This window comes from Arachis duranensis, chromosome 8, assembly GCF_000817695.3.
Source record: "Arachis duranensis cultivar V14167 chromosome 8, aradu.V14167.gnm2.J7QH, whole genome shotgun sequence".
Taxonomy (NCBI): domain Eukaryota; kingdom Viridiplantae; phylum Streptophyta; class Magnoliopsida; order Fabales; family Fabaceae; genus Arachis; species Arachis duranensis.
The window spans coordinates 20,174,315-20,187,449 of NC_029779.3; the positions used below are offsets into that span (position 1 = coordinate 20,174,315).

Here is a 13,135-nt window from a genome sequence, read left to right on the forward strand (position 1 = left end):
ATATTTATACATAAATACAACTAATTTAATATACTAATAATATTTTTGTGTTTATAAAAAAATATTAAAATATTATTAAAATTTATTATTTTTAGTTATTATTTAGTCATCAATTCAATTTTTTTTAAATTAGTTTTTTTAGTTTAATAATCTACCCGCATATTATATTAATAACTAACCGATAGACAAAACCAATAAACTTGAATGGTCTTAACACAATTTTCTAATCAACTAATACCATACGCTATTGAATAAATAAATAAATTCCCGAAATAAAAAAAAAAAAAGTTAGTCCAGTATAATGTGATGGAAAGCTAAGCGGGCGAGCGAGGAAAATAAAGCATAGTATGTAGAGAGAACGGGAGTGGCGTGAGGGGACATGTATGAAAAATGATTTGCCATCGAAGTCAATTAATTAATCACAGTAATACAGTGGATTCTTAAGCGTGATTAATCGTAATGGTGGTGATGAGAAATGTAACGCGCTGCGGAGTGAGCGTGAAGAGTAGTGAGGGTGAGGTCATAGTGTGAATGTGATTGTGCTGGCCAGGGAATACAAAACCTTTGGTAATGCCAATTTGTTTGCTTCTTTCCCCATTTCCACCATTTCATCCTCAAAACCCTGCAGTTTCATTTCATACTTCCCTTCGGACACGCACACGCTCTCGTTACCCAATAAATAAGAATAAGAATAAGAATACATATAGAAATAGAAAATCCTTCCATCGATTAATGAGAATTGTTGAGATGGCTGGAAATTGCTAGGGCATCGTCTTCTTGCAAGCTGGCAAACAAGTGGTGGGAGAGAAGTAGCAGTGATGAGGGTATGGCAGGGTTCAGCACCAACAATAACAATAACGAAGGAAGAGATCACTTCAATTTAGGGCGCTTTGTTCCACATCTTTTCAATCTCCACCTCCAAACCCCTAACAACAACAACAACAACAACAACCCCTTAACGCATCACCACCACCACCAACAACAATTCGACTCTCCTCCTCCTCCTGCACCTGCTGAAGCTGACGGTGATGCTGCTGGTGGTTCAAGAAGCGGAGCAGTATCCGCTGAACCCTCAACTGGGCGCCGTCCGAGGGGCCGTCCAGCAGGATCCAAGAACAAGCCCAAACCGCCTATCGTAGTCACGCGGGACAGCCCCAATGCACTCCGCTGTCACGTGCTTGAGGTCTCCGCCGGGGCGGAGCTCCTCGACGCACTCTCCACCTACGCTCGCCGGAGGGGGAGAGGCGTTTGCGTCCTCAGCGGCACTGGCACCCTCGCTAACGTTACGCTTCGCCAGCCTGGAGGCACAGTCGTAACCCTTCACGGAACCTTCGAGATCCTCTCCATCACCGGGACAATTCTCCCGCCGCCTGCTCCACCTGGATCCGGAGGGATTTCGGTGTACCTGTCCGGCGGGCAAGGGCAGGTGGTCGGGGGGAACGTGGTGGCTCCTCTTGTGGCTTCAGCTGTTGTGGTTCTGATGGCTGCTTCGTTTGCAAATGCAATGTTTGAGAGATTGCCTTTGAATTTGGACGATGATGATCCTCGTGAGGACGATGACCACTTCAATCACCAACGACAACCTGCAGCATCGCAATCCTCTGGCGTAACTGGCCAGATCGCCGACGGCGCCAGCAGTGGTGGTCGCGCTGTTTCTTTCTTCAATTCGGCTGCAGGTGTTGGTGGTGGAGGAAGGGGTTTGAACGGCAGAAGCGGCTATCCCTTGTCGCTTCCCAGCGGCGGCGATCTATTTGGATGGGGCGGTGGTGGTGGTGCAGGTGCAAGTGCAGCAGCGGCGATCAAGCCTCCACCGTTCTAGCTAATAACTTATATGTATATGTATATCTATATCTATATATTTCTATTAATATATAGTATTGTGGTGGAACAATATACATGTGATTTGGAACACATGTAAAATTAAGTAGGTTAAATAATTTAACCTGATCATGAATCTGTGTGAGTTACTGTGTTTCCCTCTTTCAATTCTGAGTTTAATTTCTGGTACTTAAATGCTTCCCAATATTTTATATCTTTGACCTTAATTAATTTCTGATCTCAGCTTGCTAGTTTATTTATTAAAAATTAAATAAAAGAATCTTATAATCATCATATATATTTAAGTATTGAGACAGGAGTATTATTTTATGTGCATCTTATGATTGTTATTATAATATTGAGAACTTAGTCCCACAGCGCCGCTGGTTTGTCTCCTGATGAAGAATCAATCATATAGTGGCTTCTCCATCATCTATCTTTGTTTTTGTTTAATTGATTATGATTTTCAGTTTAATTTTAATTTAGACGCCTCTAAACAGGCACGGACAATATTATTTTATTTCTAATGATACTATAATAATATTAATTTGTTGATAACTCTATTATATGCCCTACTAGATAGGTCGTATAATTAAGTGTAAGTGTGTAACTAATAATTAATCATCGCACTTGTTCAGTTAGGTTATAAGATCAGGAAGCACTGAAACCTCAAATTGCAGATTTATTAATTTGTTGATTCCATGTGCTTTGCGTTGATGCTCTAAAGCACCAACGGAAAAGCATGTTCCTCTTTGCACCAAAAACGTAACCCTAGTTCTTGCTATACTGTTATATTCTCTACTTTGGGAAGCAAGGTATAGTAGAACTTCCAACTGAAAGTTTGACTAAATTAAGTCTTAAGGCTAAGACTTGCACCCTTAATTTGCATTGAAGAACTTTCTTCTGTCAGTTACTACTTATACTACACCACAGAATTATCTCATTATACTATTGTTTTCCTTACGTCTATTTTATATTTTATTTTAACGTTTCGCATTTATTAAAACTATTTTGCATAGTGGATGGGTTTGTTTTCCCGAGAGAAACAACCACTTAACTCATTTGCATACTGTAACCTCTGGAGGAAAAGAAAACCGAGGAATTATTGGAGCTGCCTGTGACATTGAAATTTGAGTAGAGTATAAAAATATATTCTTGGAACTGGGAATGAATATGCATCTCATCTTATTTCTTTAAATGGTTTATTTTATTATGTCCTGATCGAAACTGGTTAGTTAAAGGTTGAGCTTTTTAGATTTTCATTTCATTCATGTCCCCAAGATTGCTGTCTGAATTTCAGTTTTACAAAAAATATTAGTTAATTATATTTGCCATGTATGTGTTGTGCAGAGTGTAGACACACACATACGCATGGCATAGACAAATGTTATATTCACAAGGTACTCCTTAATCAGCATAGCATGCTTTAATTTTGGCCTTCATATACTTCCACTAATTGAGTAGCAAGAAAAAAAGAAAGGAACCTAAAAAGTGATGCATGCAATAGACATCTATATTCACTGTCAACAATTTGGGAATAGGCAGTATTATGTAGGTTAGCATTTGTTTTTTACTTTTCTTGGAAATACTAAATCATTTTGGGCTTGTCTTTTCTTTTGCCTGGTTAAGGAGCAAAGCTATTACGTGGTCTGATATTAGTTCATTTGTATAGTAATACATGTTGAAATTTTGATTATGACTAATTATACCTACTACTAAATTACTGCACTAATATTGAAGTTCATAACAAGATTTTTGAAGTCTATATATATTATAAAAGGAATGTTATAGCATTATGTTTTGCTTAAGCTTTCACTGTTTTACTTTAGAAGAGCTTAATCTAAAACAGAATGTACAAAAAAAATAGTGTAAATATCATTTCTCTATATATTAGAGAGTTTTAATTTGACTCTCCACTATGAAATTTGAAGTTTCAAATTTAAAAATTATATAAACTAATGTTTTAGACTTTAAAAGATTATATTAATTTTGTTAAAATTTTGAACATTTAGTTGTTATGAAATTATTTAGACTTTCAAATCATGAAAAAACACATAAATTTATGATATTAAAATCCTAAAAGATTTTGCTCCTTTTGTAGGGGTTTGAAAACCCCCATTACTACAAAATTATTTATATTTCACGTACTAAAAAATATATAACTTGGGATTTTAAATCCTAAAACAGAATTTCTTTTGTAAAGCATAAAATTATTTAGAATTTTAAACTCTAGATAAATAATTCAGAGAATTGAATGAAACCCTAAAAAGTATATTTATTTTGTGAGATTTTGAACTTTGAAGTTTGAACCCTCGCTACTATTAAAATTATGTTAGAATCTTAAACTAGAAAATAAATAGGTTTAATTAAGTTTTGTATTCCTATAATAAAATATCCGTTTTATATTTTAATCCCTATAAAATTTTTCATTTGAGTTTGATACCAGTAAAATTAAAACGTTTTTGGTCCTTATAAAATATTCGTTCTTGTTTTAATTGCTAGCGCTAGATTTTGGTCCCCATAAAATACCCATTTTGTTAATTGCTAACATAACAAGTTAAATGTTAATGCACATCTTGCTATATCAACATTTTAGTTTGCCATCCATTATCTTCACAAACTAACACCAACAATTAAATTAAAAAAAAAATCTAAATTTTACTAAAGAAAAATTTTAAGTACCAAAACAAAAACCCAGATATTCTATAGTGACCAAATTTTTTATTTACAATTTTAATCCAAAAAATGCTCATTATATGTTAAGCCCCACTATTGTATAATTATTTAGGATTATTAATGTTTTAAACATAACTAAATATTTATAGAAATATGTCTTTATGTAAAAATTAAAACTAATATAAATATATATTATATGTTAAATAAGTTTGTTAGATATACAAACCATTTAATAATTTTTAGCTATTATATTTGCATGAAAATGTTTTCATACAAATATTTACATCAAACACAAATAATCTGTTCTTTTTGTGGAATTTTAAACTCTTCTATAGTATGTAGAGTTGCGAATCCTAAAAACCTATAAAACTTCCTTAAGAACGCGCTTTTGGTCTTTGCAGGAGTTCTTTAACCACTCACTACTAATGATGCTGCAGCGCAAAATAAAGTATGAACAGGCAATTGTACTTGCGCACAGGATATGAAGATAATCAAAGCATATATATTGCATCCGTGAAAATGTAATTTAACAGTAAAAATAAAAATAAAAATGAAAAAACAATAATAACAGTTGGGTGGCAGTTTCCGCTATTCCATACATAGTGATGCCCTGGTTGTAGAGCACATTTCAAGTCCTGAGTGATGAACTTCAAGAAGCCAACCAATGAAAGGAGAAAAGTTACACAGCTCCCTGCTCAAAGGGAACACGTACAAACAGTCGGCCATGCAAACTAACTACAGCAGATGTCTGAAGCGGATCAATTCTTGCAGGTAAGTTCACAACCTGGAACAAGAAACAAATATTTAAAGTGAAGAAGTTAATTAAAATATTGCCGTACTAGCATTATAACTTTTACTACTACTGTCACCATTAAGGTATTCGCCCGAAAATAGAATTATGTCTAGACTCTGTTATGGATACATAAGATTCACCTTCTTGAAAGGGGTAATTCCCCATGGATTGTCAACATGTTCTGGGAGACCAGTTATAACTAGACGACCAACTGGATCAGATTGGACTCGCACCTGCGGATTGGTTTAAATCTAGTTAGCAGTTAAAATTTACACCAAATAAACAGGCAATAGACAATTTCGATAAGTGGAAACGAAATACTCATTTTACATGATATCATGGTACTGCTATTTATTGTTTAGCGTTTACAGACAAAGAACCAAAGCGATTACCTCCTCGCGAAGGAGTCCAGGAACTAGTGCATAAACCTCAAAACAATCCTTCTGTACATAGATACAACAAACATTCCATGTTCATTTATTTATCTATTTACTTCAGAAGGGAGAGAAAATCAGGCAAGTGATCTGTCAAAAGGACAGGGATAGTCGAAGAATAAAAAAGGAAACCGACTTACAGTTTCTCGCACATTGACCTTCACCCAGTCTGCTGGGGGTCCAACATCTACAACTGCCGTGACCAATCTGCCAGATGAAAATCATTAGTCACAAACTTGAATGAAATGCATACATATCTTTTTTGGCTTCAAAGTAGATACTACAAATTATAAATGGTTAAACTGATAAAGAAATCAGCAGTAATAGTAAATGCCAAAGGGTAAAATTTTACTAGTCTGTTGCTTCAAGTTAACAAAACCTTCCATGAAGAAGGACATAGATATAGAAACCTTGGGGAACGAGGGGTTTACAATACCATGAAGGGAGAAGTCTCAAGATATGGGCAGGGTAGTTTGACTGTGACACACTGAATTGTGTTGTATTGTTAATTCTTTATTTTATTGTTATGTAAAGGTGTAAACCAAGAAATCTAGTAGAAAAATGGTATCTGTTTATTCTGTAATAACAAAAGTACTTTTAATCAACATCTTATATTTTATAAAAAGATATCAATATTAGAAGTTATTAAAGAGAGAACTTTAGGCACTTGCTACTAACATGAACAAAGATCATGGATGGATAAGGCCGAACAGTGACACAAAAATAATGACTATATATGGAAAAGACTATATATCAATCAATTCAAAAGACAAGAAACTTAACTGTCTATCTCCTTCAATATTTGCAGCTTTCCCAGCATGCTCAAGAACAGATGGTGTCCTGTGTTTATTTAGCATACCTAATTCATCAAATCATGTAGAAGGAGCTCAAAATCAATTTGAATAACAATTGGGTATGTTGTTAAGAAAATAAACAAATAATGATTTATCATGCATATAGAGAGCATACCAATACTTTTGAGGTTCTTTTCTCGTTTCGGAGTAGAATTGGAGTTCTTATCCTATGCAAGAGAATTACACAAGTTCTAATGATAAAACAATTGCCATAAAACATTCATATATATATAACTATATACACAAATACAAAACAAATAAGAATGCAAAGTTTATAGGTCTCAACAGACCTTAATAACTGGCTCAGCAACCTCACCATATCCAAGAAGGCGCTGGGCATGCCAACCTTGCATTGCACGTGCTGCCGCATCCCTTCGTGCCCTGCCAGAGCCAGAGCCTGGAGCCTGGTAAACAGCAGTCTGCAAAATTAAATTATTATAGCTATATATATAAACAATGTCTTATCAGGTAAGCAGCTATTTTGTTCAAACCCATTTATATGAAGCACAATTGCTTCACATGCCAACTTGAGTCTCTTGTAAGATACAATATAATTAAGGAAAAAGAACAAGCTTAGTCAGTTTCATAACTTATTAGGCCCATGGCTTGGCAAAAGGAAAACAAAAGGTAGTTTGCAATTAAGAACTAGCAAAAAAATAAAATAAAATAAAATAAAATAAAATAAAATACAAACCTCTTTTTCCACACTTGAAGATTGATGAAATGATCCAACAGGGAGCTGTAGCTCCCCAATTTCTCTCTTATACTTTTCATACTCTAAAAGTGCCTGACATAATTGAAAAAACATCAGGAATAAAGTAGATCAACAGATCATGCAAGTTGCATAGAAAAGGTATCAGAACTCAGAAGTGACATGGGAATGGCACAAGGCAGTAAAGGATACATAATGGTAACTCTGTTTAGTTTCATTTGTATTGGAGAAGTCCTGTGACAACGACAGCTAATGTGATGGTAAGGTGAACAAGAGACAGGATACAGATTAGTTTCTTTTACATTTAAAGAGTGGGAGACAATGAAGTAGACAACAATTCAAACAAAAAATGATATATGTGTCATCAGATGTCTTGTTAAAATGTAGTCTATTTTGGTATCAACAATAGCTAGAAATTCTATCAAATTCATGAATGCTTGAAATATTAAACATGCAGTCTTACCAATAATTAGAGATGACAGCTATTTATTATGCAAAATTCCTTGAAAAAATGAACATTACCTTCTCATAAAAGATTCTAAACGTCCATGAGACTGTAGTGCAAGTCCTGCGAGAGAAATGTATTCAATGTCCCAATGAGCAAAGGATATGGCGTTGAGATGAATTCTTGAAGGCTATTTATCTCTTAAAACTATTTATGCTAATATGCTAATGCTAACAAGCAGCTGCAACAAACGACATATTGCTCATATGGTATTTATTACTGGTAGTAAACAGCACAAAAGCCAGCTGTGGGGCTATGCAGGCATAGTAAGATACAGGGAACACTGAAGACACAAGAGGTGAGCATGCTCCGACACTCTTTTATTACAATCATATATATAATCAGGCAAATTTTCATTTCTTTCCTTCCAAATACATATCAATCAACCCATGATGTAAGATTGAAGTATTTCATACACAATCCGTGAAAACTAAACTCAGTATATGATGCTCTGGCTGATAGAAGATGATGCACAAGTGACAAAAAGAAATTAGTCAATTTAAGGAACACAATGCCCTATTCCCTATCCTGCCACAAAACTATAAAACAACAGACTTACTTGGGTGGATGGAAAGACTCTCCTACTTGCCGCCACAACTTGGATCCAGTTACCTGCATAAAAAGAGTAGGTTAGATTAGTTCTGTCACCCATTAGAATGATTAATTAAAAAAAGAAAGGCACAAAACATGTCATCAATAATCATATGTTGTAGAAAAGGCATGGATAAGATTGTGACACTGGAAGAATAGTAGTAAAAGGCAGCCTTGGTTTGAAGTTTACTATATAGACAGCAATATTAAAGAGCATTAGAATGTGAGAACGATGGGGATGACCAACAACAAGCAAAAAAATGACGAAGTATGACTACTAATGTAGGAGATGGATCCATACCACATCGTAGCCACCAAGTTTGATGACAGCTCTCCATAACCTACAAACCATGATAACGTAAGAAATCAACCAACAGAATGGTGAGAAAAACAACAAAAGCTAGTATGTACATAGGAAGAGCAGGCCAAGCATGATTTTACAATGCCATTAAGATATGGATTATTCCAATGAGTTGGAAAAGATATGTTACGCACTTGAGGCAATTTAGTGGCTCTCCATAAAACTTAGGAGGCTTGAACTCCAAGGATCTCTCTCTATAGAAACTCTCCAGCTCTCTCATAAATGCTTCTCGTTCGGAGTACGAACCAGACTCATCATAATCAGTCATCTGCAGGTAAAAACAAAGACAAATACAATCTTTGAAACTTATAATGAATGAGCAACCCAAGTATTCTAGCTAAAATTACCTCAGTATCATGGAGCACGTTTTTCATTTCCCTAACATTCCTCTCTTTAGGCTTCGGAGTGAGCAATTCATGGTGCGAATGGACTTTAAGATCTTGAAAGCGATTCTCATGGCGCGTGTTACTACTATCCGTCTTGGTCTCTAGCACAGAAAGAAGAGCAGAATTGGCATTCTTGTTGTCATCACTTTGCCGATCGAACATGACATGATCCTGTTGGAGCTGAGCAGGGGAGTTGGAATCCACATTCTGATCCTTTTCTGAATGGTGCTGGCGCTGCAAAGCGGCATCGTCATCGTCAACAACCTCCATTTCTGAATTTTCATGAGAGTTCTCAACTAGCCGCTCGGGGCCATCCTCCATGGGTGACTGGAATCCTGAGCTCCACTCAAGCACTAAATCATGAGCATCGTGCCGCTAGGGTGTTAACGGAATTCGAGTCGCGGTGTAGAAGAAGACGAGAATTAAAAGCCCTAATAAAAGGAAAAAAGAAAAACGGTTTACGATTTATAAGGGGAACAAACAAGGCCTTGAATGTGAATGTGAATGTGATGTGCTGCGTAGCGTACCTTAGGTGAATTGGCGAGGGTTTGGGGAGTGACAATGTAGCTTGGTTGAATGAAGAGAGCGTGTTTGTGTGAAAGCATGGAATATTGGAAGAAAAGAAGAAGAAGAAGAAGAAGAAGAAGCAGACCTGAGCTGAGCTGAGCTGACCCAACGGTGGTTGGGTTCAGTAGACTTCACTTAGGATTCGTAGTTGGGAGTTGGGACCCTAAAGTAGCCTCCGCAACGGCGGTTAACTTAAAAACGCACCTCCTTACCACCACCGCTCTACGTCACAGATCCACTGTATTCCACCTTCTTTCACCTCAAAAGACCATCTTATCCTTCATTCTGTGTGCTTGCGTTGCAAATTATATTATTTTGAAATTTTATATACTTATTATTATTATTATTATTATTATTATTATTATTATTATTATTATTATTATTATTATTATTATTCTAATTTTTTCAATAAAATATTTTTATTATTATCGTTTTCATTTATCCTTCTCACTTTAATTGTTTATCTCACTCCACCACCTTGGTTACATCTAGGGTGTATAGTTCAAAAATTAAATTTTATTACTAAGAATATCATTCATAGAAATATAATGCCTAGGAATGAGATTACTTGAAATATAAGATTCCTATATTTGTTTATAAAATTTAATACATTGGAATATTATGTAATAATCTTAAGAATGACTAAATTTTTGTTTGGTTTTTTGGTGACTAAATAGAAAAGAAAGAAAAAGAAAGAGACAAAATCAAATTAATTGGCTAGGTCCATATCTAAATCTATTAGATGTTGAAGCTCACTCCATGGTTCGCTCCAATTCAAGTGAATGTCCGTGACAGAAGCAACTGCTTTAGCCATACAATCTGCAACACTATTTGCATTCCTCTGAATTAAAAAGAACAGAGACTCTCCAATTCCAATTCATAACCCCCTGTATATGCTTTGCCAAATCCCATTTCGAAATATCCTTACCAAGCATTCTTTGGTTTACCAAGAAAAGAGCTTCTAAACTGTTTCACAAATAACCTCACGAAATCTACTCTCCCAAGCAAGAAGTAAACCTCTCCAAATTGCATACAATTCAGCAAAAAGAACACTGCACACTTCGACTTTTTCAGTGTAACCTTTCAACCAACATCCATCAGGATTGCGAATGATACAACCAAAACCAGCATAGCCAAAAGGAGCAAAATAACTAGCATCACAATTCAATTTAACAGAATGAACTGGAGGTAGAACCTAATGCAAACAAAGAGAAGGAAGAGACAATGATTGATGCATAGCAAAAATAGTGTGAAACTCCCTTACTGAACTACGAATCAAAACTCACCACTTTATTAGCACTCCAAGAATCATCTATATTAAATAAATCATGATTTCTGCTTCTCCAAATCCACCAAATGGTCGAAAAGAAAAGAAAAACATATCCACTCTTTGCACCTCTGTAGAGCCAATCATGTAAATCTGAGTTATCTGAATACAGGCCTAAAAGGTTCCAGACCTCCTTGGCACTAGGGCACTCCCGAAGATAATGAAGAATGGATTCAGAACCATTCTGACACCGATGACAGGTGCTAGATAAAGTTAAGCCACGACCCAAACGAAACTCTGCCGTAGGAATAGCATTATGAAGACTGAGCCAAATCAAGAACTTGTACTTCTCAGGAATATGTAGTGCCAAATCAAGAACTTATACTTCTCAGGAATATGCAGACGCCATACCCACAACCAATTATCATGCTCATTCCAGTCAAACTTTCTTTTGGCTAGCCAACTGTACCCACTCCTAGTTGAGTAGAGTCTAGAAGATGCCACACCCCACGACCAACCCGAACTCTCTCCAGCATTCAAATCCGGATTATAAGCATTCAAACGCTGTTTGACATCTTCTGGAATGATAGAGAAAATATCATGGAGATTCCATTGACCATCTTTTCAAACGTCTCTAATAGTTAAATCAGAGTCAAATAAATGTACAAAAGGGACATCTTGAGCAATTGGGCCCTCAATACTCCAATTGTCAAACCAAAAAGATTGATCAAGTGACCCAACGCACCAAGAGAAGGCATCCTTAAGAGCACCAAAAGCCTTTGAGATACTCTTCCAAACATGAGAAGCATTGCAAGGGACAGGGCCATCTAAAACTCCCTCATTCCTCAGATACTTCGCCCTCAATAGAGCAACCCAAGGCTTGTCCGACAATGAAAAAGTTGCCAAACCAATTTACCAAGCAAAGATACATTAACACACGCAGGATCTTTAACACCCAGGCCACCAAATTTCTTTGGAGTGATCACAGTCCTCCAATTAACAAGAGAAAGACCTCTACCATCAACTTGACCCTTCCAAAGGAACTGTCTCATCATAGAAGACAATTTATCACAAACCAAATTTGGAAAAAAAGATACATGCATATGATAGACAGGAATGGATGCTGCAACAGAATTGATCAGGCAAAGTCTCTCGGCTTTATTTAGAAGCCTTCCTTTCCAATTAGCTAATCTTCCCCTCATCTTTTCAATCACCGAATGAAAAGAAGCCTTACTGGTACGGGAATGATTAAGATTAACTCCAAGATATCTTTCTAAGTCCAAAGCAAAACGTATTGAAGAAACACTAGTAAAAATATCTCTTCTACGAGCAGTCACATTTTTAGAACAAAAAGCTTTAGAATTTTCAAGATTCACTTTCATGCCAGATGCCTTGCGAAAAATGTTAAGAGAATGCATGACCATCTGGACCTGACTCTTTGTAGCCTGGCAAAAGAGTAAGAGATTGACGAACGGACTTTTCCATGGTCTAGAATTTCACAATTAAGTTCTCATTGAAAGTATAGCTTCTAAACCAACAAGAATCTTTTCGTACAAAAACTTGGTTGTCACTTAAGCAATCTCAATAAAAATAATAACCGAAGTATTTAAACATCGGGTCGTCTCTCAAAGAATTGCAGGGAGGTGAATTTATTATTGGTTATGAGTTTTCTGGGAAATTTGGAGTTTGGACAATGGGCACATAAATGATTATAAATTGAAGTAATGAAAATTAACAAGAGGTTTTATGTAATTAAAATAAATAAAAAGCCTTGACCAGTAGAAGATTAATCTGAAGTTCTATCCTTGTTGGATGTTCCTAAGTGTAATGGTAAGAGGTTTCTACTTGGTTATCCTTTATTTATTTAAGGAAAGTCAAGTAAGTTGGGAGCCAACTTCTATTCACAAGTCCTAATCCTCTCCCTTGGGAAGGGTTAGCGTTAGTAACTAGAAAGCTGGCCAACAACTTCCAATTACCAATTAACTCTTGAGTATTCCAACTCAAGGGTCTCAAATATTAATCTAACTCCAACGTCAAGTTGAGAGCCTACTCCATTGACATGGATGCCAATTTTGCATACATGTGAACGGAGTAGAAAGAAGACATGGCAATTAAACAAATAATAAAATTAAATGGAAAAATACTTCTTGCATTAATAAATCCTAAAAATA

The 13,135-nt window shown here is 35.8% G+C and overlaps 2 protein-coding genes across 4 annotated transcripts; one reads left to right on the forward strand and one right to left on the reverse strand.

Annotated features, from left to right (window-relative positions):
* Positions 1–357: 357 nt before the first annotated feature.
* Positions 358–2,007, forward strand: LOC107461293 (AT-hook motif nuclear-localized protein 25). Its single transcript, XM_016079776.3, has one exon. It carries the CDS (start codon positions 827–829, stop codon positions 1,817–1,819), a length of 993 nt encoding a protein of 330 aa, XP_015935262.1. The 5' UTR covers positions 358–826; the 3' UTR covers positions 1,820–2,007.
* A 2,969-nt stretch (positions 2,008–4,976) lies between these two features.
* Positions 4,977–9,981, reverse strand: LOC107461292 (AT-rich interactive domain-containing protein 6). 3 transcript variants are annotated; one of them, XM_016079775.2, is made up of 14 exons: positions 9,658–9,981; positions 9,092–9,561; positions 8,879–9,012; positions 8,685–8,724; positions 8,352–8,404; positions 7,810–7,855; positions 7,270–7,362; positions 6,866–6,979; positions 6,691–6,742; positions 6,505–6,580; positions 5,862–5,928; positions 5,680–5,730; positions 5,428–5,520; positions 4,977–5,278 (listed from the first exon to the last, which is right to left on the reverse strand). In XM_016079775.2, exons 2-14 carry the CDS (start codon positions 9,449–9,451, stop codon positions 5,174–5,176), a joined length of 1,284 nt encoding a protein of 427 aa, XP_015935261.1. In that variant the 5' UTR covers positions 9,452–9,561; positions 9,658–9,981; the 3' UTR covers positions 4,977–5,173. The 3 variants fall into 3 exon arrangements, with proteins under 3 accessions (XP_015935261.1, XP_015935260.1, XP_020984694.1); XM_016079774.3 differs by having other exon boundaries at positions 6,866–6,994; XM_021129035.2 differs by lacking the exon at positions 5,680–5,730 and having other exon boundaries at positions 6,866–6,994.
* Positions 9,982–13,135: the final 3,154 nt, after the last annotated feature.